The following is a 27,570-nucleotide window of genomic DNA, read 5'->3' on the forward strand; positions in this document are numbered from 1 at the left end:
ATTGCCTAGAGTTAATTTAGTTAACGCAGTGTTTTCACCCGTGGATTAGGTAATAATGAACAGTTAAGATATTTTAACAGAAGCATCCAAATCCTTTGAAATTAGTGAGACAGCGGGGTAAAGCAAAACAATCCACTGAAAACCCCTACCCCTCTTTTTTGAAAACGAAAGACGCTCCTCACTCACTCCAATCACGCGCAACAATGTCGGGTTTCTCCTTCGGATCCTCTTCATCCCAATCTTCTGCATTCTCCTTCACAAACCCTTCTTCTTCCGGTTCCGCTTCTTCTTCGTCTTCCCCGTTCTCACTTGGCTCCACCCCCGCTTTCTCATTCGGATCCTCCTCTCTCTTCAGCACAAACCCTACATCCGCCGCGTCCTCTTCTCCATCCCCTCTTTCTTTCTCCTTTGCTTCTTCTTCTTCTGCACCCTCCTTCTCCTTGGCCTCCTCTTCCTCTCCCGCACCCGCATCCGGCGCCACCGGTTCTTCAATTTTCGGTGCCGTAACGGCGCCGTTTGGGGCAGCAGTGTCCTCCGCCGCGTCGCCTTTTGGTGGAACGCCCTCTGTCTCGACGACGCCATTTGGAGCAGCAGCGTCCCCGGTTTCTACGAATCTGTTTGGAGCAGGGTCCTCTGCTTCCACCACTCTATTTGGTGGAACTTCCTCAGCTTCAACGACGCCGTTTGGAGCAGGGTCCTCAGCCTCAACCACCACTCCATTTGGTGGAACGCCCTCTGCTCCTACGACGCCGTTTGGCGCAGCTTCCTCAACGGCCACAACAACATCCACGACTCTGTTCGGAGGAGCGTCTTCTGCTTCAGCGACGCCGTTTGGTGCAGCGTCCTCAACTTCAACGACGCCGTTTGGAGTGGCGTCCTCAGCTTCAACGACGCCGTTTGGTGGAACGTCCTCTTCATCGACACTATTCGGATTTGGCGGAACAGCTTCTGCAACAACGACGCCGTTTGGAAATAGTAGTACTGCCTCTGCCTCAACTTCAGCCTTTGGAGCATCTTCTTCTGCCGCACCGTTGTTTGGAGGAGCATCCTCAGCCGCAACGACGCCGTTTGGAGGTAGTAGTACTGCCTCTGCCTCAACTTCTGCCTTTGGAGCATCGTTGAGTGCTTCTCCTTCTTCAGCTGCAACTACCTCTCCTTTGTTCTCGGGTGCATTTGCTACCACTGGAGCTTCTTCGTCCTCGGCCTCAACGACGTCGTTTTCAGGGTTTGCAAAGCCGTCTACTCCAGCCGCTACAACGACGCCGTCTAGCTCTTCGGGATTCTCCCTCGCTTCTCATCCCTCTTTTGGGTTCCCCAATGCAGCTTCGGCTTCGGCTTTGGCTTCTTCTGCTGCTTCCACAGTTTCTGGTACACCGGCTTCGAAGCCCTCTTCGGGTTCTGCTTTTTCGTTCACCACGTCTTCGGCACCGCTGTTCTCGACGGTGACGACCACCATGGCTTCCACCGTGGTTACTGGTAGCACTACCTTGTCGCCTTCTCTGCCTGCATTTGGTGCTACTGCCCCATCTTCTGTCGCCGCGAGTGCTTCTGCGACTCCTGCTGCTTCTACTGGTGCTGCTGCTTCTGCCAGCGGAGGATCATCTTTTGCAGGATTTGGTGTTGGAAGCACGGCGTCCGCTGCTTCTTTTGGGACTGGGTTTTCCTTTGCGAATAAGTCGTCAACGCCGGCAGTTTCTAGTGTTACTGCTTCTGCATTTGGTGAGTTATGCTGTTTGAATAGAAATATCTATGTAAATCATTTTCGCTGCTATGTTTTTGAGGTGTCTGGCCTGTTTTATTGTTATAATGGAGATTCTGTGATGATTTTATCTATGAAGATATTTGCTTTCCAATCATTTTGATGTATGGATGAAATGTAGGAGGTTTTCTTTTTAACATTGAAAAAAACTGCTAAGGCAGATGATTTTGCTCCTAAATCAAGTTTCAAATGTTTTACAGTTGTCTTCTCTTTTCTTGGAAGTTGATTTTTCTTTTGTGGTAGAATTTCTGTTGATTGTTGCATTAATTGCCCTTCACTGGATAACTGATTCTGCAGGGGTTAGCACTTCAACTTCTACTGCTCCAGCAATTTTGAGTTCCAGCACTAGTGCAACTCAGACATCATCCGCTCTTGTTGTGGCTTCCACTAGTGGGTATGTATACATTTTAATGGTCATAGTTCAAGTATTTCTGTTTAGTAAATGTAGTTAAAATATTTCTTTATTCTGTATTGTTCACCCCTTTTTATCTCGCTCTCAATTTTATTTTAAGTTTATGCATGTATAATATGTTTTATTGATATTGTATCATTGCTAATTTCATTAAAAACATGCACATTATACCTTTCATAAAAAAAATAAAAAACTTATTTGCATTTTGAATGTTCCTTTATTTTGTTTTCCCCTCACAGTTTTCAGTTGTAGGATACATTGTCACATGTACTTTGGTGTTTCCAAGTTGCACCTTATAACCGATTGTTAGTTTGCTACTTGTAGAGAAATTTAGAAATATGTGGTAATAAGATGATTTCCATATGTTCTCCTAAGAGGAGTTACACAGGTATTTAAATACTGATACAATTCTCCGAAAAAGGAAACAAATCATTCATAATCAGAAATCATTTCAATTTTCTCCTAATTAGTTTTCCTCAATTTAAGGGATTTGAACTTGCTATACTATTTACATTTGATACATAATATTTACAGCCCAACAACTCCCTCCTTAATCTGAGGAATAGATGTCTTCCATTCCCAGCTTATTGACTAGATCATGAAATTTGGAGCCTACTCAGTCCCTTAGTCAACACATCAAGCTACTTGCTGTCCGGATGGAGCATAAGTTGTACAAACCATGCCTTCTTCCTATTATTCCTTGATAAAGTGTCTATCAATTTCATGTTTGTCCTTTCATGCTGTTGCTGTATAGGATTATGAGCAATGTTAATTGCTGACTTGTTGTAACAATAAAGCTTCATGGGACCTTCCAATTCAACCCTCAAATCATTTAGAATACACACTTTAGCCATAGAAGTTCGCATAATCTTTGGACAATTGACCTGAATTCTGATTCTGCAGATGATCTAGCCATGTGACCAAGTTTCCTCCGAGGAAAGTACAATACCCGGATGTTGACCTCCTATCAATCAAAGAGCTTGCATAATTTGCATCTGTATAGGCTTTGAGATTTAATTTTTCACTCTTTCTAAATAGGATTCCCTTTCCAGGGCTTCCCTTCAAATAGTTTAAAATTCTGTATGCAGCTTGAAGGTGAGATTCCCTTGGAAGATGCTTAAGTTGACTGATGACACTAACTGGATACACAATGTCTGGTCGAGTGTGAGCAAGGTATATAAGCTTCCCAATGAATTAGTTAGGACATCTATAGAATTCAAGCATACAATGAACCTTTTATGGTTAGTGGATAATCGATCAAGAGACACATAATTAGATAAAGGATAAAGAGGCTTTTTAGTACAGCTTCTAATGCCTTTTCTAATATCAATGGGAAGGTCAAGATCACTTGTAGTGCTGAGAAGGTCCGTTTTTTTTTTATCAGCAAAGATAATAGTATATATATTAATGAGAAAGAAGTACCAGAGGTACTATGTACATAGGTAGGTAGGTTACCATACACATGGTTCCATAGAGAAACTAATATAGTTTGTTTAGGAACCATATTATGGCTACATAGTAATACATCTGCTAGAAATGCAATCGAAACTACCCACTACTGATACAAAAAACCTTGCCGGATTTGACTCAACCATTCATAAAACTGAATATTGAAATCTTTCTCCAAGTTTCTTAGCCACGACCAGATTAAGAATATAGCATCCTCTAACAGTTTGTTGACATTGAAGGATGCATTGGAGAATATAATACTATTTCGCATCTGCCAAATTGACCAAACTACAGCCATCCACCAGCTTTGCCACCTCTTAATCCTTATACCATCCACCTGTACATATGAGTGTTGGAGGAAATGATGTATCAGATTTGCCGGGAGCGCACTTTTAATGTTCACCCCAGCCATAGTTTCCCACCATATAGGTTGTATTTTCAAGCAATGAAAAAATAGATGGGATACCTCTTCCTCCGAACAGCCACAAAAAGGGCATGACGAGTCCATGATCTGCACTTGTCTCCTCTGCAAAATTTTCTTTGTAGGTAGTCTATCTGAAAATAATCTCCAGGCAAATACAGCAATCCTACTAGGGATCTTCAGCTTCCATAACTCCACAAAGCCCTCCTCCTTACTACCAGCTGCTTGCCCCTCCCATAATAGCTGATAGGCACTATGGGTAGAATATGCGCCTGATTGGTGACATATCCACTCCCATGCATCCTCTCCCTGCTGCTGAATATTCCTGTCTTGAACCTCTCCTAGGAAGTTGACAGCTGCTTCAATTTCGCAGTCGAACAAAGGTCTTCTCCATATAAAGTGCCACTCCCACCTATTGTCCGTGTGAGATCCCATTTGCCGGATAGTCTGCTGTTGCTGTAATGATATGCTGTAAAGTCGAGGGTATTTTTCTGCTAGAGATGTCTCCTGACATAGCCATCTATCCTCCCAAAATTTGATTCTGTCTCCAGCTCCTACCTTCCATCTAAATCCAGATTGGATAGCCCTCCCTTGATATGATTGTTGTGTAGTCTTTTTTAAATCCCTCCACCAAGTTGATTTGTTGGCTGCCCTTGCTTCATCATCCAAACCCCTCCACCCGCCATATCTTGATTCCAATACTTTAGCCCAAAGCTCTCCTTGGTTTTGTAAGAGATGCCACTTCCATTTGCCTAGTAGAGCCATGTTGAAAGTGTTGATGTCCTTGATACCAAGCCCTCCCCTTTCTTTCGGTAGGCACACCTTCTCCCATCTAATCCACAAAATCTTTTTTTGGTCAGACCCTCCTCCCCATATGAATGTACAGCTGTATTTTCACTAGCTTATCCACCACTGATTGAGGCACCCTGAAAAAAGAAAAGAAATAAATAGGTATTGATGTTAGTACTGACTTTATTAATGTCACTCTCCCCCCAAATGAAATGTGCCTTTGCTTCCATTTTGATAACTTTCTCTCACATTTATGGATAATCGAGTCCCACATGTGACATCGCCTCGGGTTGGCCCCTATGGGTATACCCAGATATACAAACGGAAAAGCCAGCAAACTACAATGCAAATAATTGGCCGCCTCTTGCTTCCATTGATCTGTCACTCCAAAAGCACCAAAACAGCTCTTAGCGAAGTTGATCCTTAAACCAGAAACCAACTCAAATGACCTAAGGATCACCTTAATAGCTTCTACATTCTCCTTGGCTGCTTCCCCAAAAAAGATCGTGTCATCAGCATACTGTAAGATGCTGATGGGCACTCCATTTGCACCAACTAGGAAGGGCTTGTACAGATTTTCCTCCACTGCTCTCCTCATCAAACCATTCAAACCTTCAGGCGCAATATTGAATAAAAAAGGTGCCAATGGGTTTCCTTGCCTAAGACCCCTTTGCGGTATGAACTCAGCTATTGGGCTACCATTCACTAAAACAAAAATAGATGAAGATTTGACACACCCTTCAATCCTCTTTATCCATTTCGGACTGAAATCCATTCTCCTCATCATATACATCAGAAAATTCCATGAAACCGAATCATATGCCTTTTCATAATCCACTTTGAAAACGAGGCATGATTTGTTGCTCCTCTTGGCCTCATCTATCACCTCGTTTGCTATGAGTGCACTATGAAGTAAATGTCTCCCTTCAATGAAAACAGATTGAGTCTCATTAATAATAAATGGCATTACCACCTTCAATCTTTTAGCCAACAATTTCGCCTCAATCTTGTACATGCAACCTATAAGGGAGATAGGCCGGTAATCATTCAAGGTGTGAGGATCAAGCACCTTGGGGATTAATGCTAAGAAGGATGCATTACAACCCCTAGGGAAGACACCGTTGGCATGAAATTCGTCCAAAAAGCGAAGGATATCGGGTTTGAACAAGTGCCAGAACTTCTTTATGAACTTAAAATTGAAGCCATTAGGCCCCGGGCACCGCTCACTCCCACAATCCCAAATAGCTTGCCTCACTTCCTCCTCCTGAAAAGAAAGCACCAGGATATTGTTCTGATGTTGGCTGATGGTCTGGAAATTAATACCATCCAACCTAGGTCTACTGTAATTAGGTTCCTGGAATCTTTGTGAAAAGAAATCCCGGACCTCCTCCTTCACCTTTTGTGGTTCATCTATCCATGTTCCATCAAGCATGACCCCTTTGATAGAATTATTCATGCGGTTAGCACTCATCAGAAGGTGGAAATAGCGTGAATTGCAATCACCCTCCTTGATCCATCTTGATCTTGCTTTCTGCCGCAACAAAGATTCATGAGCTTGGGCCGCTTGCCATAGAGCTTCCTGTAATTGTTTCCTCTTTGTCTCTTCCTGTGAAGATAATTGTTTGTGGATTGTATCTTCCTCCAATTTATTTAATTCCAACTCTATTTTCTTGAACTTTGTAAAAGTGTCACCATACTTCTCCTTGTTCCAAGTCTTCATCCTTTGTTTTAATCTCTTGAATTTTTCTTTGAGCACATATCCGCCCCAGCCAGGTTGTTGATGAGATGTCCAACATTGATGAACAAGTTCCATGAAGGAATTGTCTGATAACCAACAATCCAAAACCCTAAAAGGTTTAGAACCCCAGTCAACAGCCTTGGATTGCAGGAGAATTGGACAATGATTTGAGAAATTCCTAGCAAGAGTAGTCTGGAAGCTTGCAGGCCATCTTCCAAGCCTTTCCGGGAATACTAGGAACCTGTCCAATCTGCTCCTTGAAGCACCATTAGATCTGTACCAAGTAAACTTTTTGCCCACGCAAGGTATCTCTAAAACCTCCATATCATCTATCCATTCGTTGAATTCAGTCATGCTGCTATTTGTGGATGGTCTTTGGCCACACCCGAATCTCTCATTCGTGTCCCTGATTGAGTTGAAATCTCCCAGGATACACCACAGCCCCCCAGGTGCTGCTTCTTTTAGCTGCCTCACAGAGCCCCATAAAAGTCTTTTATTATGGATATCGCAAGGTGAATAGATGGTGACTATATTGACTTGCTGCTCTTCTCTGGTCCACTCTCCCACCAATAGTATAAAGCCATTTCCAGTAACTTTTCTCTGAAGCTTGAAGGATTTCTCACACCACATGCATAATATACCACTTGCTGTGTTTGTAGCAGGCTGCATCTCCCATGACACTTCTGCATCCCCCCAAAGCGCCTGGCACAAAGCATTGTCGATGACTTCTTTTTTTGTTTCTTGAAGACACAACATATCTACAGCCTCCATCTTTCTCAATCTTCTAATGGCTGCCCATTTTACACCCCTCCCCAAGCCCCTGACATTGTATGAGACTATATTCATTAACTCCTTACATTGTCTCCCCTCCTTTCCACTTCTGTCTTATCTCTTTCTTCCATCTGATTAATTTTTTTCAAAGATTATTTTGTGGTCCTCCCCTCCTGAAACCCCCAATTGTTTAGCCTTACTCCATATATAAGTTGCCTCTTGATTGTGTTGACTTTCGGATTCTGAGTTTGTAGCTATACCACCATCGTAGTCAGCTGTTTCTTTGCTGTGAACCTGGCCATCACTATGATGTATCCCTTGTTGTGCCATGTATTGTGTGGACTGAATCTGTGGAATATCACCCTGCATATCAATATCTGATGTTGGATCATAAAGGCCCCAATGGGATTTCTTTTGGCCCCTCCTTCTTCTTGAGTAAACCTGCCATCCATTTTCCCCTTCTGCCTTGCTGTTTCCAGAATTGAGGCCCATGTTGTGTTCTTTTCCGTTGGGGGTGTGAAATAGCAAAACCTGTTGTTCTGGACTGAGGCCCATCCCTTTAGCTGACCCATTAATACCCTCATTATCCTGCTCCGTGAATATTTGTACTCTGTCTACCTCTCTTTCTTTGTTTTTAAATTTGTCACATGGCTGCCAGCTATCATCACCTATAGACTCATCACTTGCATGCATTGGGTTAGCTGTCCCGTTAGTTCCCCCCTTCTCCACATTTCCATTTCGGTGAAAATTCTGAATCCCTGTCACAGCTTTAGAGTCATCCACGCGCTGTGGTTACTAGTGTTTGGTTGCAGAGTCACCATTGTCGGTGACCGTTGCTTTCCCCCTTTGGGTATCTTGCTGACCCACCTCGGATTGTTGCTGGTTTCCGCCTAACGTCCTCCAATTTTCGTCCATACCCAGTGGGTATGTGCAATTGCTTCGACCCGTGGGTAAACCAGTTGTCCACTGGTTTTCGATTTCCTTCATCCCCGACCAGTCCCCCTTTTGACGGTGCTGAAGCTCCTCGAAACACCCCTTTTCCGGCGAGGCGAGTGTGTTGCAGTCCAGGTGGATGTCGTCGGAGTTGATCTCCTCCGACGATCCTCCTATGATTCGTTTGTGCTCGTTATGGTCACGGCATACGCCCCCGAACTCTTCAGCTACATGTACCTTGAAAGTTTCACCACGAATGACTACGTTGATGGTGTGTTGTATCATCGGCCGCCATGGGGTCTTGATGAGCACCTTTGCTTTGTCCAAGCGCCGTTTATCCTCCACATCGTCGTCCAAGTCAACCATATCCCCCATTACTGCCATCATCTTCTGAATATGTTTCACGCTCCAAGCTTGCAATGGAATTCTCCACACATGAACCCAGGTCAGCCTACTCCCTACTTTTACCTTCGGGCTCCATCTCTCCATGGAATAGAATAACGGTGTGTCTCCGTCCGTTCCGTCCTTCATGATTTGCTCGGCGACCTCGTCAGTAAGGCCGAAGAGTAAGACTTGGTCGTCTCCTATGTATTTGGGCTTTAAGTCCATCCCTATCCACCACCATACCTCATCCTCTAGTGTCTCGAAAATGGCTGGATTTTTTAATTTCCCTATCCACGCATCTTCCAGCCAATTTGTGTCTTCTGGCCTGATGTTGATGTGAATCGAGGAAGTTGAGGGTCCATGACTATATGGTAGACTGTTGGGGACTGTTCGATGCCTCGGTACCTAGTTGGTATGTGTTAACGCATCCAGGTAGGATACTGGTGCTGTGTGGTCTTCTTGTCTGGCGCGATTACCCTCTATTTGAGGCTTTACTTTTTGATTCAGCGATTTGCTTCCTGTATCTTCCTTCCTTGGCTTCTCCCTTCCATACTTAGGGACATTGACATATAGCTTCAGCCCACCTATTACAATCTTATCCAGCTGCCTTGCCGTGTGTTGTGTGTCTCGTATTCCTTTGAATCTAACAAATCCATACCTTCTGCCATTGTAATTCCTTCGATTTGGTATGAAGATTTCCCTGACGTCCCCCCATTTCTTGAAGTGGTACCATAAATCCTTTTCTGTAATATCATCTCCAAAACGAGTGAAGTAGAAGGATGTGATATCCCTGCTATCCCTCCAATTTGTCACAGCATAGTGTTGCTGGGCTTTTCCTCTGTTACCAGCGAAGACCTGTCGGGTTTCCTCCCCGGGGCTCACTCTCTTTCCTCTATACCTATCTCTCCCCCACCCAGTGTTTCTCTCTCTACTCATTTCTCCGATCAAATGTGTTCATGGGAATAATATTCCTTGAGAAGGTCCTTATTTGTCGGTTCAGTTCTGTTTGCATTTTCAGGTTCTGGACTTGGGTTAGATTCATGAACTTGTGTCAGTTCAGGAGCAGCGTTTCTTCTTGAATAAACCTTGTTGAATCTTGTGAAATCATGAGCAACACCTTGTGGGGTAGGATCAAGTACCTCTTTTGTATTTCAATGGCTGCCTTGGGAGAGTCCATATTTGGTTCAATTTCTGAGTTAGGGGCAGGTTCAGATGTAATTATTGGTTTGGGTTGAAACTTCGTAAGTTTCCCCAATAAGACTTTGGAAGTTTCCCGTGAAACTTGAAAGAGAAGAGCTCGGCTTGTGTTAAGTAAAGGCTTAATTATCAATTTGGTCCCCAAATTTTAAAAAGGTTTAGTTTGGTCCTCAAGTTCTTAAAAATGAATCAATTTGGTCCCCAAATTTTTAAAAGGTTTAATTTGGTCCTCAAGTTCTTAAAAATGAATCAATTTGATCATCAAATTCTTAAAAATGAAATAATTTGGTTCTCAAATTTTTAAGAACATGAGGACCAAATTGAACCATTTAAAATAATTTAGAGACCAAATTGATTCATTTTTAAAAACATGAGGACTAAATTGAACCTTTTAAAAATTTGGGGACCAAATTGATTCATTTTTAAAAATTTGAGGACCAAATTGAACCTTTTAAAAATGTAGGGACCAAATTGACCATTAAGCCTTAAGTAAGAGAATAAGGTTTTGTTGAGATAATCTCTTGCATTGTCAGACCTGTACCTTTTTATTGTAACCCCAAATTGATTTTGAATCATTGAGTGAAAGATAGGAATGATAGTGCTCACATCAGATTTCTGTTTCAGCAAATAAAGCCAAGTGACCCAAGTGCAATCATCAATTAAAGACATAAACCAACAAGCTCCAGAGACATTGGGTACTGAGGAGGGATCCCATAATATATCACTATGAATTAATTGGAAAGGTCTGGAGCTTCTTTAATTGTTGATTGGAAAAGATACATGAGTGTGTTTGGCTAATTCACAAGCCTCGCAATGAGTTTCAGAAATATTCAGCCCTTCAAATAGATGAGGAAACATAATCTTCAAAACATTAAATGATGGATGCCCCAAAAGGAAGTGATACAGCCAAAAATTATCCTCTTTTGAGGTACTCGAAAGAGACATAATCTGATTTTTCTGGGTTCGACATGAGGCCATATAATAGAGCCCATTCCTTTCCTTAGCAAGTCCAATCCTCTTCCCCGAGCCCTGTTCCTGAAAAACACAGCAAGAGGGGGAAAAATGGCAGAGCAATTGAGGTCATAGGTTAGTTTTTGAATGGAAATAAGGCTGGCTGACAATTTTGGCACATGGAGAACATTTTTAAGGATGAGAGTAGGGGAGATTTGTACATCTCTAAAACCTACAACAGTAGCTAAAGCACCATTGGCAACGATAATTTATCTATTGCTTGGGGATGGATTATATGAATGAAAGAGTTGTGATAATGGTGTCATATGGTCTGTGGGCCTTGAGTCTATTATCCATGAGTTGACACAATACGAGACCCTCATGCAAGGAGTACCTGAGAGAACAAGAGAAAAAGATCCAAAAGGTTTTTCAAGAGTTACAAATTATAGGAGTATACTCCTATACAAATAGGTCTTTCAATATTTTGATCTCTTCACAATCGAATCCTCTCACTGAAGGATGGTCTTTCTGGTTTGCCACTCATCTTCCAACATTTCTCCATTATGTCTTGGTCAGTATCTTGAGATTTTGAGCAAAATATTGAGAAAGGCAGCAGCCAAGGCTGATCTGCAAAGACAAAGCAGCAATGAAGGCTGATAACAAATGCTGCACACGCTGTTGAAATGTGCAGTAATGGAGGTTGCACATGCTATTGAAAAAATGTGCAGTCATGAAGGTTGCACACTGGCGAAGAAAAATGGCAATGAAGGCCGCTGCACAGATTGAAGAAAAAGACAACAATGACAGCTGTAGGAAAAGAAGCAGAGACCAGAGCTCCAGGAATAATCTAGATTTCTGATGCTGTAGACAAATTTAGAAATATGTGATAATAAGATGATTTCCATATCTTCTCCAAAGAGGAATTACAACGGTATTTAAAGACTGATACAATCCTCCAAAAAAGGAAACAAATCATTCCTAATCAGAAAATATCTCAATTTTCTCATTAGTATTTCTCAATTTTCTCCTAATTAATAATATCTCTCAATTGAAGGGATTTAAACTTGCTGTACTATTTACATTTAATACATAATATTTACAGCTCAACACTACTCGTCGGACTAATCAGACTCGTTTCACTTTGCATTGCATCTAGTTTCCTGCTTTATGTTTGTTAAATCACATTGTTTTCGGTAATTTATTTATTCCTATGCTTTAAGATGTGGATGCATTAAGAGTCATCATTAAATCATAGGAAGGTGTTTTTGATACTTTCTTTTCTGCTTGTCCTATAGAACTACTTCAACTGTCAGCACTTCAGTTGCTGCTTCACCAAAATTGCCATCTGAAATCACAGGGAAAACGGTGGAGGAGGTACTTGATGTGTTCCCTATTCTTTTATATGTTCCCTACATCTTATTTTATTTATTCTGACTCTGTAAGTTAATTAAGACTATTACTGATAAGTTCATTTGGCTTAGAAAATTTAATTTGTTTACTTGGTTAAGACTTGAGCTGCCTTTTCATTGAATTATACTAAGGAAATGATTGCTTCTACAACCTAGTGATGAATGCATGACATACTGGAATATATAGAATAAACTAGGGAATAGGTGGGGGGGGGGGGGGGGCAATGATATGGACTTATTTTAAACAGCTTTACTTTACTTTTTCTATACAAAATTATATGTTCAAATCCATAACTTAAGTGTGTTTGAATTATCTTATTTTGTGTTCGACATAGCTTGTTTTGTGATCAAAATGTTATACCGAGAAAGCTTTAGGGAGAAAATCATTTTTTTTTCCTCTAAAACATAAGCTAAATCAAACATGCTCTACGGCACACACCCCTAACAACATTACCTCCACTGTGTAATTCACTTTTATAATAGGGTTTAGCATGGAGGATAAGACATTGGTGTTGGAATTGGATATTCCTCTATTTCTCTCTATCCTGTTCCTAATCATATAATCTTCTGTAGATTATCAAGGAGTGGAATGCTGAGTTGCAAGAGCGAACTGGAAAATTTAAAAAACAAGCAAATGCAATAGCTGAATGGGATCGGAGGATTTTGAACAATCGTGATGTTTTATTGAGACTTGAGGTTTCTCTACATATACTGATAAACATTTTAAATTATTTTTCACATGCAAATGACTTAAATTTTTGCAATCCTAGCTCTATAGCTTATTTATACTGTTATAAATTTAGATTGAAGTGGCAAAAGTAGTTGAGACACAGTCAAATTTGGAGCGGCAGTTGGAGTTGATAGAGACTCATCAACAGGAGGTATTTTGAAAAACCAGTTTATTTCTTAATAGTTTTCAAGCTTCTTATTCATGTATTTTTTAGGAAATAATTTCTTTTTTTTATTGTAGGGTGTTAATAAAATATTGTGCTTGTATTATGCTTATTAGCATTCTGTCTTGTTATCTGACTACTAACTCTGCTTTGTTCTAATGGTAACAATGTAACATACTATTCCCTTAGGGTTAGAAAGTTGCTTCTATGTCAACTTTACATCATGCTTTTTTTTTTTATCGGCAAAGATAATATATATAAATGAATATAAACCAAGTACCAGAGGTACCATGATTACAGAAGAATCCAGTGGGATGGTTCCCAAGACAGACTACATAACAGTCTCGGAGGGAACCAAACTGGAAGATAGATAAATACAGCTACTGCTACACTATAAATTCTACCCTCAACTAAGAACAAAAGCATCTCTAAGGTTAGAGGACCATTGATTATAGTGAATTGTGAAATCTTTCTCAACTTCGAAGCCATGACCACAGTAAGAATAAAGTATCCTCCAACAGTTTGTTTCCATCAAAGGTGCCATTTGAAAATATGATCTTGTTCCTCAACTGCCACACGTTCCAAGTAAAAGCCACCCACCATACCCTCCATCTATTACCCCGAATTTCATCCACCCAATCAATCATATGTTGGGAGAAATTTTGCCTTGGGTGCTGAGGGAACACACTAAGCATGTTCACCCAAGACAGAGCTTCCCCCCATATCGGTGTAATTCTGCTGCAGTGGAAAAAAAGATGAGCTGCGTCCTCCTCCGATCTCCTACAAAATGGGCAATGAAGGTCATTAATCTCCACATTCCTCCTACGCAAGTTTAGCTTAGTTGGCAATCTGTCCCGAAGTAGCCTTCAAACAAAAACTGCAGCTTTAGAAGGGATTCTTAGTTTCCATTATACTTCAAAATCTGCAGTATCGTCCCCCTCTATTACATTTCCCCTCAATGCAAGATAAGCGCTTTTTACAGTGTATTGGCCAGTAGGGTCCTGCTTCCAAACCCACTCATCCCGACTGCTAGGTTGGATTCGGATGCCTCCCACGTCCTTTAGAAATGAGTCAGCCATGGGTATCTCGCTGTCGAACAAAAGTCTCCTCCACTTGAAGTCCCATTCCCAACCTATGTCTTTGAGGACTCCCATTTGCTGAATGAAATGATTCTGTTGACATGAGTTGAGATAAAGCCTCGGGTATTTGGCTATTAAAGCTGTCTCCCCATCAATCCACCTATCCTCCCAGAACTTGAATCGCTCACCACACCCCACCTTCCACACCATTCCATTATGAAGAACCAGCTCTTGTTGCGGATGATGGATAGCCAATTTCAAATCTCTCCACCATATAGAATCATTAGAGTCTCGTGATGCTTCATCTAAGCTCCTCCAGCCACCATACTATGACTCCAACACTCTAGCCCATAAGTCTGAATGGTTTTGGAATAAGCTCCACTTCCATTTGCCGAGCAATGCAAGGTTGAAACTATTGATGTCCTTGATTCCCAGCCCACCTTTTTCTTTTGGAAGACAAACAGTCTCCCACTTGACCCAAGCGATTTTGTTTTGATCGGGGCCTCCTCCCCATAGGAATCTACGCTGAATGCCCTCCAGTCTTTCCACCACCCTTCTAGGAATCCTGAAAAATGAAAGAAAATATATGGGAATAGATGTTAGAACAGATTGTATAAGTGTGACTCTCCCCCCGAACGATATGTGTCTCTGCTTCCATTTTGCTAGTCTCCTCTCACACTTTTTAAGGATAGGGTCCCACAACTGACATCTTCTCGGGTTATCCCCAATGGGGATCCCTAGGTAAACAAAAGGGATAGACAACATACTACAATTCAAGAACTTAGCTGCATTCCGCTTCCACGCTTCCGACATACCAATGGATCCAAAACTGCTTTTTGCAAAGTTTATTTTGAGACCTGATACAAGTTCAAAGGTCCTCAAAATAGATTTAATCGCCTTAATGTTTTCCATTGACGCCTCCCCAAAAAATATGGTATCATCCGCATATTGTAACAAGCTGATGCTCACGTTTTGGCTCCCCACTGAATACCCTTTGAAGATATTTTTCTCCACAGCTTGTCTCATGAGACCGTTTAGACCCTCAGCAGCAATATTGAAGAGCTAACGGGTCACCTTGTCTGAGGCCTCTTTGAGGGGTAAATTCAGCTGATGGACTCCCATTCACCAAAATCGAGACGGACGCAGATGATAAGCAGCCCTCCATCCAATGAATCCACTTAGGATAGAATCCCAACCGTACCAACATATATTTCAGAAATTCCCACGAAACTGAATCATAGGCCTTCTCATAGTCAACTTTAAACACAAGGCACGGTTTTTGACTTCTCTTAGCTTCCTCCTCCACTTCGTTTGCTATAATGACACTATGTAGCAAATGCCTGCCCCTTATAAATGCAGATTGCCGTTCATCTATAATGAATGGCATCACCTTCTTCAATCTGTTGGCCAGCATCTTACTCACAATCTTGTAGACACAGCCTATTAGTGATATAGGCCTGTAATCATTTAGAGCTTGCGGGTCAGCCTTCTTAGGAATTAATGCTATGAAAGACGCATTACATCCCTTAGGGAAGCGGCCATTGGCATAAAACACGTCCAAGAAGCGGAGGATATCAGACTTCATGGTATGCCAAAAACTCTTGATGAATTTAAAGTTAAGGCCATCTGGACCTGGACTTTTGTCACTCCCACAGTCCCACACGGCCTTTCTAACCTCTTCCTCCTGAAAGCTCCCTACTTAGCTTATTTGTGTTCAGTAAGCAACTTTCAATCAAAATTTTATTGAGAGCTTTTGAAAAAATGGTTCTTCCCCTAACTTCAATCTAAATGAAATGCATACCACATGTTCCTTTATGTTGGTATGTGTCTAGAATAAGCATCATTTTAAAAACAGTATGATCACTATTGGTAAACTAAGCAACTAAACATAATCAAATAATAAATTCCGGTTTGCACAGAGCCACAGACTCAACAGGCAGGCAGCTGTTATTAAATTCAATTGCACCATTGCTCACTAATTAAATAAAACCTGGGCAGTTAGCTAGTGAAACAATATCATAAATTTATAATTTATAAATGCAAATAAATCTTAAGGGTTATGACCTAAAATTGAAATTTATAGATTCAGGAATTTAGTTAGTTCTATTCAAGGTTGTCAAAATTTTAGATCTTATACCTTCGGATCATCAGACAAGGGAGAAAGAGACATAAGATGTGATAACACTAGGATGGAAGATCCTGCCTGTTATGTAAAATTATACTATATATTATATTATATTATATTTAAGAACATATTTTTTTTTATCAGCAAAGATAAATATATTCATATATATGAAAAGAGTACCAGAGGTACTTTAATACAGCTGTTTGGTTTCTGAGATTTGGTTCCTAAACAGATTAGATTAAATCTGGAAAGGAACCGAAACCAGGCCCCTATTACACTATTAGTATGTAGCTTAAACCACAATTGCATCTTCTACTAGTACATAAACCCTGCTCTAAGATTGCTAGACCACTGATTAAAATGAGTGGAGAAATCCTTCTCTAAATTTCTCAGCCAAGTCCAGATTAAGAAAGCTGCGTCGTCCTTGAGTTTGTTGCTGTCAAAAGGAACACTGGAAAAGACTAACTTATTCCTCTGTTGCCATATTGTCCAGGTCACCACCAACCACCACCATTTCCACCTATTTGACCTAACCCCAGCCACCTCTATTGATCCATGTTGTAGGAAATGCTGCCTTGGATTTTGCGGTAAGGCTACTGCAATGCTCATCCAAGACAAAGATTCCCACCAAATGGGAATTATTTTGCTGCAATGGAAAAATAGATGCCCCACATCCTCCTCCATGCTCCTACAAAATGGGCAACTCCTATCGGTTATCTCCACCTGTCTTCTATGTAAATTACTCTTAGTTGGCAACCTGTCTCTTAGTAATCTCCATGCAAAGACTAGAACTTTGGTCGGCACCTTTAACTTCCACAGTTGCTCAAAAGCCTGGTCCTGAATTCCCATTATTGCTTCTCCCCTTAGTAATTTGTAGGCACTTTGCGCCGAGTAATGTCCACTAGGATCTGCTAACCACACCCAGTCATCTCTTCTGTGCATCTGGATAGACTTACTTTCGATATCCTTTAAGAAGCTAACCGCCGAAGGTATCTCATTATCAAATAGTGATCGCCTCCATGAAAATTTCCACTCCCACTCTGAATCCTTGTATCCTCCCATCTGCTGAATAATCTGATTTTGCTGGCAGGAAATTACGTATAATCTTGGATACTTCGCTACTAGTGACACATCTCCATCTAGCCATTGATCTTCCCAAAACTTGATCCTATCTCGGCATCCAACCTTCCACAGCGTACTATTCTTGAAATCGTGACCCTGCTGTGTGTTGTAAAAAGCTACCTTTAGGTCCCTCCACCATATAGACTCATTATTTCCATGAGATGCTTCATCTATACTCCTCCATCCACCATATTTGGACATATGGAAGATCCTGCCTGCTATGTACTTAAAATTATACTTAAGAACATACGTATGTCTAAAATAACGAGCACTAGCACTAGCTAGTGCTCTTGAAGTCTAGAATTACTAAAGCACTAGAACCAACAGGAACGCTAGATGGCCTTTTCGCATCAGCCGACAAGCAGAAGCAGCACTCAAAATCAGAAAGTTTAGACAATCTCAATCATGATTTTGACAAATATGGTTTGATTTAATATCTAATTTGTAGATTATAGATGAAGCCACATGATTATAGTCATTTCATTTTACTTTGTTTTATGGGCTATCAAATTGGGTTTTCATTATCAAATATAAAATTTATGTTCAACACCATCAAAATGTTCATAATGATGTGTGCATTAAACGGTTCACAAAACATTTTTGAAATGTGTTTCGTATTGTGATAGAGGCTTTTTATTGTCACCCCCTGTATTAGGTTGATAAGGCTTTACAAAGTATGGAGGAAGAAGCAGAATGTATTTACAAGGATGAGCGTGGATTACTCCTTGATGATGAAGCTGCATCTACAAGAGATGCAATGTGAGTTATCTGGATGGGTCCACTGATGGTTTGGTTTAATATATTCTATATTTAAGTTTTTACCCTACTTAGCCATATTGAATCCAATCGTCAGTTCAATCTGGTTTGATTTTGGCATATGTGACAGTTGAGTTATTTTTTACGTAGTTATCATATTAATCTTGTATGCCTAATTTCATAAAAGCATGAACAACTATGACTGTAAAGCTACAACGTATGTATGATAATGACCCAACATTTTTTGCTACTGCAACAAACTATGTTAAAGTCCATGTGTGCTATGAGTTTTTTTTTATCAGCAAAGATAAAATATAATATATAAAACAGTACCAGGGGTACTGAAAGAGTACAATTGATGTCCGAGATTAGCAGAAATATGGTTTCCTAATACAGGCTTTAATACTAGAATTAGAAAACCATAAATCTTACCATATTGTTGACTATAATCTACCCAAATCCTATGTATGCTTCCCTCCTCTGATTCCAAAATCCCTCTCTCAAATTACTGGACCAGTGATTAAAATGTCTTTCAAACCCTTTTCCAAATTTTCAAATTACTGCCATTGAAGCTATCATTTGAGAAAATTATCCCATTCCCATGCTGCCATGTACTCCAGGTTAAAGCTATCCACCAGATCTTCCATCTGTGAGCCCTGACTCCAGAAGGCCTCCCAAAACCATGTTGGAGGGAATGATGTCTTGGAGTTTGCAGAAAAACACCAGAAATGTTTAACAAAGACATTGATTCCCACCTAACCGGAAGGATTTTGCTGCAGTTGAAAAATAAATGGGCGGCATCCTCTTCATTGTTTCTGCAGAATGGGCACAGAGAGTCATTGATTTCGATATTTCTCCTGCACAAATTTGATTTTGTTGGCAGTCTGTCCCTGATTAATCTCCAAGCAAAAAAGGATGCTTTGCTTGGGATCTTTAGATTCCACAGCTCATTAAAAACTCCATCTTGATTCTCATCTATGGAATCTCCCAAAAGCAGCTTGTATGCGCTCCCCACTGAATACTTACCACTTGAATCTCCCTTCCACTTGTGTGCTATAATTTTTGAATGAATGAAAATATAACTGCTCGATTATATGTGCTTAGTTGTTGGTTTAAGTTTTATAAATTTTGACTTACAACATCAACACGATAAAGTAAGTTTAAATTAATGGTCAGATTGTCAAAATCACTAACCTGGCAGATTTTGTTGTCTTACTGTCAATTGATTCAAGTTGCATTAATTAATATCATTAGCTTTTGACTGCTTTTGTGCTACTGATTACTTACTGAATACAAATTTGTCTTTCTTGGTGTCTACTGAAATATAAATTACTACATGATAAGGATTTAGAACAGTTATAGCCTTATAGTAAAGGTGTTGTTTAAATCAATGCAACTGTCACAGATTAAATGATATGATAGTTCATGGAACTATGTTTTTAGGGATGGCCCCTGGTGGAATTTCAGAATTCAATCCACATTCCCCAATAGGACACTAACAATAACAAAAAACAGTTGTATTTTTTAAGTTATATTTGGATAATTTTGATGTTTAGTCACCTTTACAATATTAAAATTAAATTCAGAACATTTTTTGCACGCCGGACCTTTTATTTTTTTGCCAGCTATGATTGGCTCACTTAGTCAACCTTGCACTCATGACTATTGTGTGAATTGTGACTTGTGATTGAATTATAGAAAGGGTTTACTGTAATTATGTGTTGTATCACATGAATATTCTTATTTATTGATGACAATAATCCCTAATTATCAGCTAATGATAATTCCCTAATTATAGTAATCGAATCATATCTTCAACACTCCCCCCCTCAAATCATATCTGCAAGTTAGTCACCGGAGCTGACAAAGCCAATGATGATTTCTCCTGATAGCACCTTCTCTCTCCTAAAGCGATAGTCAATTTCTGTGTTTATTCTGCTCATGGAACACCGGATTTGATGCATTGTGGAGAGTAACTTGATTGTCACATAGCAGTCTAGTATCTTGAGTGTCTCCAAATTTTAGCTGTTGAAGTTGCCTAAGCCACATAATCTCGGATGCAGTTGCTGCCATAGCACCATACTTGGCCAGCACTGGATCTAGCAACTGTTAACTGCTTCTTGCTCCTCCAAGAGATCAAGTTTCCTCCAATGATAACACAATATCCAGAAATGGACCTCCTATTTGATGGTGATCCTGCCCAGTCAGCATCAGAATAGCAGACAATTTTGTCATTACCTTTATCTCCATATATTAATCTGCAACCTGGTGCATTTTTGAAGTATTGAAGGATACATATCATAGCATTCCAATGACTATCACATGGTTCCTTCATGAATTGGCTAACCACATTGACTACAAATGTGATATCTGGTCTAGTGACAATGAGGTAATTAAGCCTGCCTACTAGATGACAATATCTTCTAGGGTCTTTCAATGGCTCCTGCTGACCCAGAAGAAGCTTCATATTAGGATCCATGGGAGTATCGCTTAGGCGACAATCAATCATACTAATCTCGATCAAAATGTCTAAGGCATACTTCTACTGGAAAATGACAATGCCAGATGAGGATTGAGCAACTTTGATGCCAAGGGAGTACCTAAGGGGGCCTAAGTCCTTAGTTTGAAACTGACTATGAAGGTGAGACTTGAGGTAGAGGATCCCCACAGTGTCATCGCCAATGATGACGATGTCATCAACATATACAATGTGATAGAGACACAGTCCAGACTTAGAATGAAGGAAAAATACTAAGTGATCAGTTTCACAGCGAGTCATACCAAACTCAAGCAGAGCGGAGCTGAAATGACCAAACTAGGCACGGGGAGATTACTTTAAGCCACAGAGTGAGCCCCGAAGCTTATAGACAAGGCGGGAGTCACCAGAGGCTGTAAAACTGGGTGGCTGATCCATGTACACCTCTTCTTGCAACTGACCATGCAAGAAGGTGGTCAGCCAATGGATTTGTAGGGAGGCAAGGGAACCAGCTCCCATGTGTTATTGGCATCCAGCACAGCCATTTCTGCTAGCATCCCCTGTTGCCAATTGTGGTCAGCCATGGCTTCACCTGTAGACTTTGGAGTAGTCACATAATCCAAAGCAGAGATAAAAGACTAATAGGAGGGAGATAAACGGTCAGAGTAAAATCATATAAATGATTGGGATTACGAGTGGACCAAACACCTTTGTGTAGGATAATGGGAAATTGAGGTGCAGGCGACGATGGTGGACTAATGTTTGGAGCAGGAGATGATGCTGGAGGATCAATAGGTGGCGTTGTTGGTAGTGCCTGTGTCCATCAATGGTATGTAAGTCGTGGAGGTGCTGGAACAACATGTGGAACCTCGAGGGAGACATCTTTAACGGTGGAAGAAAAGAAAGGAAGTCTCAAAGAATGTAACATCAGCAGAGACCAGATATTGTTGAAGTTGAGAGAAGCATCGATAACTCTTCTAGAGGCGGGAGTAACCTAGAAAAATACAGTTTAGAGACTTGGAAAAGAGTTTATTTCTATTTGGAGTGTGATCATGGACAAAACATGTACTTCCGAAGACACGGAGGTGAACAGAATGAGGGTCCTGTATAGAATTTAAGATGCAATAAGGAATCTGATTATTTAGAATCGATGAAGGCATCCGGTTAATCAGATGACAAGCAGTAAAAAGAGCATCTCCCCAAAAACAAAGTGGGACATTATAGTGAAGAAGAAGGGTGCAAGCTATTTCCACCAAGTGATGGTTTTTGCGTTCTGCAACACCATTTTGTTGTGTGTGGGCACACGATGTTTGATGAAGAATCCCCGGCGAGTTTAAAAAGGACTAAATTGGGACGACAAAATTCTTTTGCATTATCAACAACAACAACAACGTCTTATCCCACTAGGTGGGGTCGGCTACATGGATCAACTTCCGCCATAATGTTCTATCAAGTACCATACTTCTATCCAAATCATTAAGTTCGAGATCCTTCTTGATAACCTCTCTTATAGTCTTTTTGGGTCTTCCTCTGCCTCGAATTGTTTGCCTTCTCTCCATCTGGTCTACTCTCCTCACTACAGAGTCTACCGGTCTTCTCTCTACATGCCCAAACCACCTAAGTCTATTTTCCACCATCTTCTCTACAATAGGCGCTACTCCAACCCTCTCTCTAATAGCTCCGTTTCTAATTTTATCCTGTCGAGTCTTACTACACATCCACCGCAACATCCTCATCTCCGCTACACCTACTTTAGTCTCATGTTGGCTCTTGACCGCCCAACATTCTGTTCCGTACAAAATCGCCGATCTTACCGCAGTCCGATAAAACTTTCCCTTTAGCTTGATCGGTACCTTTGCATCACATAACACCCCCGATGCTTTTCTCCATTTCATCCATCCTGCTTGAATGCGATGATTCACATCCCCTTCAATTTCTCCATCATCCTGTATTACAGACCCAAGATATTTAAACCGTGTGACTTGAGGGATAATATGGTCTCCTATTTTCACCTCTGAGTTAGATACCCTCCTACTTTTGTTGAACTTACATTCCATATACTCCGATTTGCTTCTGCTTAGGCGAAAGCTATGTGTTTCTAGAGCTCGTCTCCAAGTTTTCAACCTCTCATTCAACTCCTCCCTCGACTCTCCAAGGAGGACTATGTCATCTGCAAAAAACATGCATCTCGGCGCTATCTCTTGGATTTGCTCCGTGAGGACATCCAGAATTAAGGTAAAAAGGTAGGGGCTAAGGGTTGACCCTTGATGCAAACCAATTGTGATGGGAAATTGTCTATAAATGTGGAAAAAACATCAGGCCGATTATTCATTAGAAAAACCCAAGTACATGAGAGAAATTGTCTATAAATGTGACAAAATAAAAATATCCTAATGTGGAACAAGCTCGACTGGGACCCCAAATATCGAAGTGAACTAAGACAAACGCAACACACTTGTTGACACGAGAACCATAACTGATACGAGTATGTTTACCTAGTTGACATGACTTGCACCGAAAGGACTTAACATTAGAAAGACTGGGAACTAATAGACGCAATTTTTCCAGACTCGAGTTCCCAAGGTGTTGATGTGTGAGAGCTGGAGATACATGAGACACAAGATTAACTGGAGGCATAAGCTGATATAATCCTCCAGACTCATGTCCTGCTCCAATTGTTCATCCAGTGCGTCGATCTTGTACAAGAACAAAATTATTACAAATAGAACAGAAAAATCAAGAGTGCAGGTAAGTTTTCTAATAGAGATTAAATTAAAAGGATATCTAGAAACAAATAAGACAATTTAGTGAAAGTTGATGAAGAGGGTGTGTTTATCTGATGCCTCAGACTTTAAACTGAGAGCCATCTGCAAGAGTAACAGAAGGCAAGGTGTCCGAAAAAGTCAAGGTAGAGAAAAGAGATTGGTTGTCAATCATAAGATCAAAGGCACCGAAATAAAAAAATTCAAGGTCCAAGAAAGGAAGACTGAAAAACAAAGGCTATAGGATTACCAGACTAAGCCACAACGGTAACAAGTGATGCAAGTTCGATGGTTGCTCGAAGTTGGAGAAGTTCATTATATTTAGCAGCGGAGATAGTAATATCCGAGGTAGAAGTGGTGACTTGGGCTACATTACTGACTGAGATAATTTCCTAGCTTTGATGCGACGGTCTGCTTCAACATGACCCCTATTCTTGCAGTAGTGGTAATGAATACCATGTTCTCCACGATGAGAGGAGTGGGAGATAAGGGCAGAGGAATCTTTGGTAGAAGTGGAAGAGGGTCCAAAGGTATGTGAAATGGAGAGATGCAACAACTGTTCCTGAACTAAGTCATAGGTAGGAACTGTGGGACTCGATAAAATCTGGTTACGAACTGCCTCAAGGTCTGATGTGAGTCCAACAAGAGCAACCACCATGAAGAACTGCTCGCATTGTTTGTAAAAGTTCTCTGCATTAGTAGTAAAGGGCTTAGGAGTGGAATATTCAACAATTAAACGATCAAGCCTACCAAGGTTTGTCTACATGTCCATCTTCTCTAGCATAATGTTCATTAGGCTGGTGAGTGCATTGTAGAAGCGATGCACATCATTAGAATAAACTTTCTTAGCTTTGGTCCACACATCATAATAGGTGCCTGATACTGTGGTTGGAGGTTAGGGGCAAGAGAGAACCAAAGGATGCTGCATAAAGAGGAATTAATTTGCTTCGAGTGAGCTTGGTTGGTAGTTGGAGCATCCATCACTTTTTGTTGTCAAGTGATCGGCATGGCCTTGGCCTTGGAACCATAACTAAACGGCTGCTGCCCAGGTGCTGTAGTTGGCTATCCTAGTGATTTTTTCACACGGGATCAGTGGAACAGCGGTAAATGTCACAACGGAACTCAATGCTGATTTGGTAGCCATGAGAACAATGCCAAACAGCAGTGGAAACAACCAAACAGTAGCCAAACGGCACCCAAACTGGGTTGTCGGAGGTGGAGAAGAACGGCAGGAGGGTCGCTGGAAAAACGCATCACATGCTGAAACAAGTGGTGCGTGGGCTTCATGCGCCGGAGTCTGGCAGCATTGGGTTCGCTGGAGGGTGACACTTCCAATCGATGGTTCACACTAGCGAAATGGCAGCTTGGTGGTGGCACAGCAGAGCTCGCAGCGGTCGCAGTTACTGTTAAAGGGACAAAAAAAGGGGGGCTGCGGCTGAAGGGAAGAAAAAAAGAGAAAGGGATCGAAAAACCTAGAAATCTATTGATGCCATATAGGAAGGGTTTACCGTAATTGTGTGTTGTATCACACATGTATACTCTTATTTATAATTGAATAACAGTACAATTTAGGGAAGCATAATAAAGACTATTAATGACAATAATCCCTAATTATCAGCTAATGATAATTCCCTAATCAAATCATATCTTCAACATGCATGTTGGAATTCTTATTCATAGATTATCTGTAATCTGTAATTTCATTGCAAATCTTCAGTGAGGTTGGTGGTTTACCCTGACCTTGAAATGGAGAGAGATTTGTATCACACTAAATTTTGTATACTAAAATTAAAGAATTTACGTATGAATTCAAGTTTTCCACTTTACACGTGTATGAAAATCATCAGATTTAGAGTTTATATTTCAACTCCTTTTCCCACTTTAATTGCTGATGCTTTCTGTCATTTTTTTTCCTAATACCTTAATTTGCAGGTATGAACAATCTGAATTGATTGAAAGGGAACTTGAGCAGATGACTGAACAAATCAAATCAATTATCCAATCCCTTAATTCGAACCAGGTACTGGTTGTTAGTTGCCTTTTCATTCTAATAAAAGAACAAGAAATTTTTCTTACAATGGTGTTTTTGTTCAGGGTGGAGAGCATGATACCCTTGATGGAATGACTCCATTAGATGCAGTTGTTCGAATTCTAAATAATCAACTAACTTCTTTGATGTGGATAGATGAAAAGGTAGGTTTGTATTTTTCATTGTGCTATTTTTTGTATATTGGAATATTTTAGCTATTTTCTGAATGTTACATAGAAATTGGATCAAGATTAACTTGCTTCAAGTATATTAGAGCTTAGTCTCGGTTTGTAGAATTTGCACTCTTTTGAGGTATTGAAAAAGGGTGTTTGTGTTTCAAAGTTATTGTGGTTCTCTGGAAATGTTGTTCCTTGCTCGGGGTGGGCAAAACAAACTGAACAGCACTGAACTATAGTTAACTGAACCAAAAATAAACTGAAAAAAAAAACTGAACTGTTTAAATAAAATTGAACTGAACCATCTTTTCAGTTCAGTTTTAAAAAACTGAAAAACTTCGTACCCCATTGCCCAGAGGCTCTTCGCTATGCGAAGGTATGAGGGAGGGATATTGTACGCAGCCTTACCCTTGCATATGCAAAGAGGCTGTTTCTGGATTCAAACCCATGACCAACAAGTCACCAAGGCACAACTTTACCGCTGCACCAGGGCTCGCCCTCAGTTTTAAAAAACTGAACTGCTAAAAAAAAAACAATTCAGTGAACTTCCAGACTGATACTCATCAGAGTTGGAAAAATAAATCCCGCTCCACTCATGTTAGTAACTCCCGCTCCACTCCAACATACAATATTCCCCAGTACCTTCCCATTACACGGAGAAAAGCAAGGATCACACCAATTAGGAGAATGAAATCGTGCCACACATTTGTTTCTTCATCCTTTTTTATATATATTAGGCTCGTGTAGATCAACCTAAATATGACAATTAGTTGGCCAAATAAGATGCAACACTTAAAAGCAAATAATGTAACGTGTGGCCTCCATAAGCAATTTTCAAATATGTTGATCTTAAATTTAAAACTGCTCGAACTTATCTTTAATATTTTGTTCATAGCAATTTGAAAAATCACAAGCATCTAAAAAATCATTACTTATTTATTCAAACACAAATCAATGTAAAAATGAGAAGCCAAACTAAAACAAAAATAAATAATAAAATATATTTTTCTACAATAAAAAGGCCCCTTAAAAATAGTTTGGTGCACTTCGGAAGAGTTCCCAAAAGTTCAGTTCGAACCAGTTAAGTCCAGTTCAATGCACCTTTAAAACAATTTGGTTCAGTTTACCTGAATTGCTTGACAGTTCGGTTCAGGCAAACTGCATTTGCAGTTTGGAACAGTTCAACACAGTTTGGTTCGAATTGAACAGTCCTATTCCTTGCTGCTGGAGGTTTTCCCCATGAGATGGGAGGGGCGAGAATACTAATTATTCAGGGATATGAATTGTAGAATTTCTTCATTCACTTCCATACTTAATGACCTGGTTTTCCCGTTTATTACTTAGGTGAACTGAAATAGCTGTTCAGAGGGGAAGAGGGGTAAAAGAAATTAGTTGTTGTGAAAGTGTTGTATGTAGGTTTAATATTTAAAGTCTGCAAAGTGTATGGGGACATCCTATAAAAGTCTGCATATTGCATACTTCATTCAATTGGATTATTGCTTTCTTGTGCAAGTTCTGACTTTGATCAATCCACTTCAGGCCGAAGAATTTTCTTCCCGTATTCAGAAGCTAGCTAACCCAGGTTCTGCTTCAGATCGTGAACTGACAGGTTCAGGAATCTGGATGTCTTGATATTTTCAAAATGGGGAGATACACCTAGAAGATTTTCATTTGAATGAACAGGCTATTTTTGTATTTTTTTTTTCTCCCCTATGATTCGGGATGAAACTGTTTTAGTTTTAGAATGGTTACTGGTTACCTTCAACTTTTCTATTAAATTTCCCAATATTACTTCTATACTTTTCTATTGAAGTAAAAACCTCGTTATGAAATGAAATATTGAGAAGCCTTAATGATAAAGAATGAAATACCAATTTTAAAATAGCAACCTTCAACTATGATTGAAATAAAATGGCAGTTAGTTGGATGGGCTATTGAA

The 27,570-nt window shown here is 40.3% G+C and overlaps 1 protein-coding gene across 1 annotated transcript; it reads left to right on the forward strand.

The window, feature by feature from the left end:
* On the forward strand, positions 1-27,570 carry LOC114412929 (nuclear pore complex protein NUP62-like). Its single transcript, XM_028377046.1, has 9 exons — positions 1-1,719; positions 2,057-2,153; positions 12,100-12,178; positions 12,787-12,909; positions 13,017-13,094; positions 18,088-18,191; positions 25,359-25,446; positions 25,521-25,619; positions 27,171-27,570. The coding sequence occupies exons 1-9, from the start codon at positions 204-206 to the stop codon at positions 27,261-27,263; spliced, it is 2,277 nt and encodes a 758-aa protein (XP_028232847.1). The 5' UTR covers positions 1-203; the 3' UTR covers positions 27,264-27,570.

This window comes from Glycine soja, chromosome 1 (genome assembly GCF_004193775.1).
Source record: "Glycine soja cultivar W05 chromosome 1, ASM419377v2, whole genome shotgun sequence".
Classification (NCBI taxonomy): Eukaryota; Viridiplantae; Streptophyta; class Magnoliopsida; order Fabales; family Fabaceae; genus Glycine; species Glycine soja.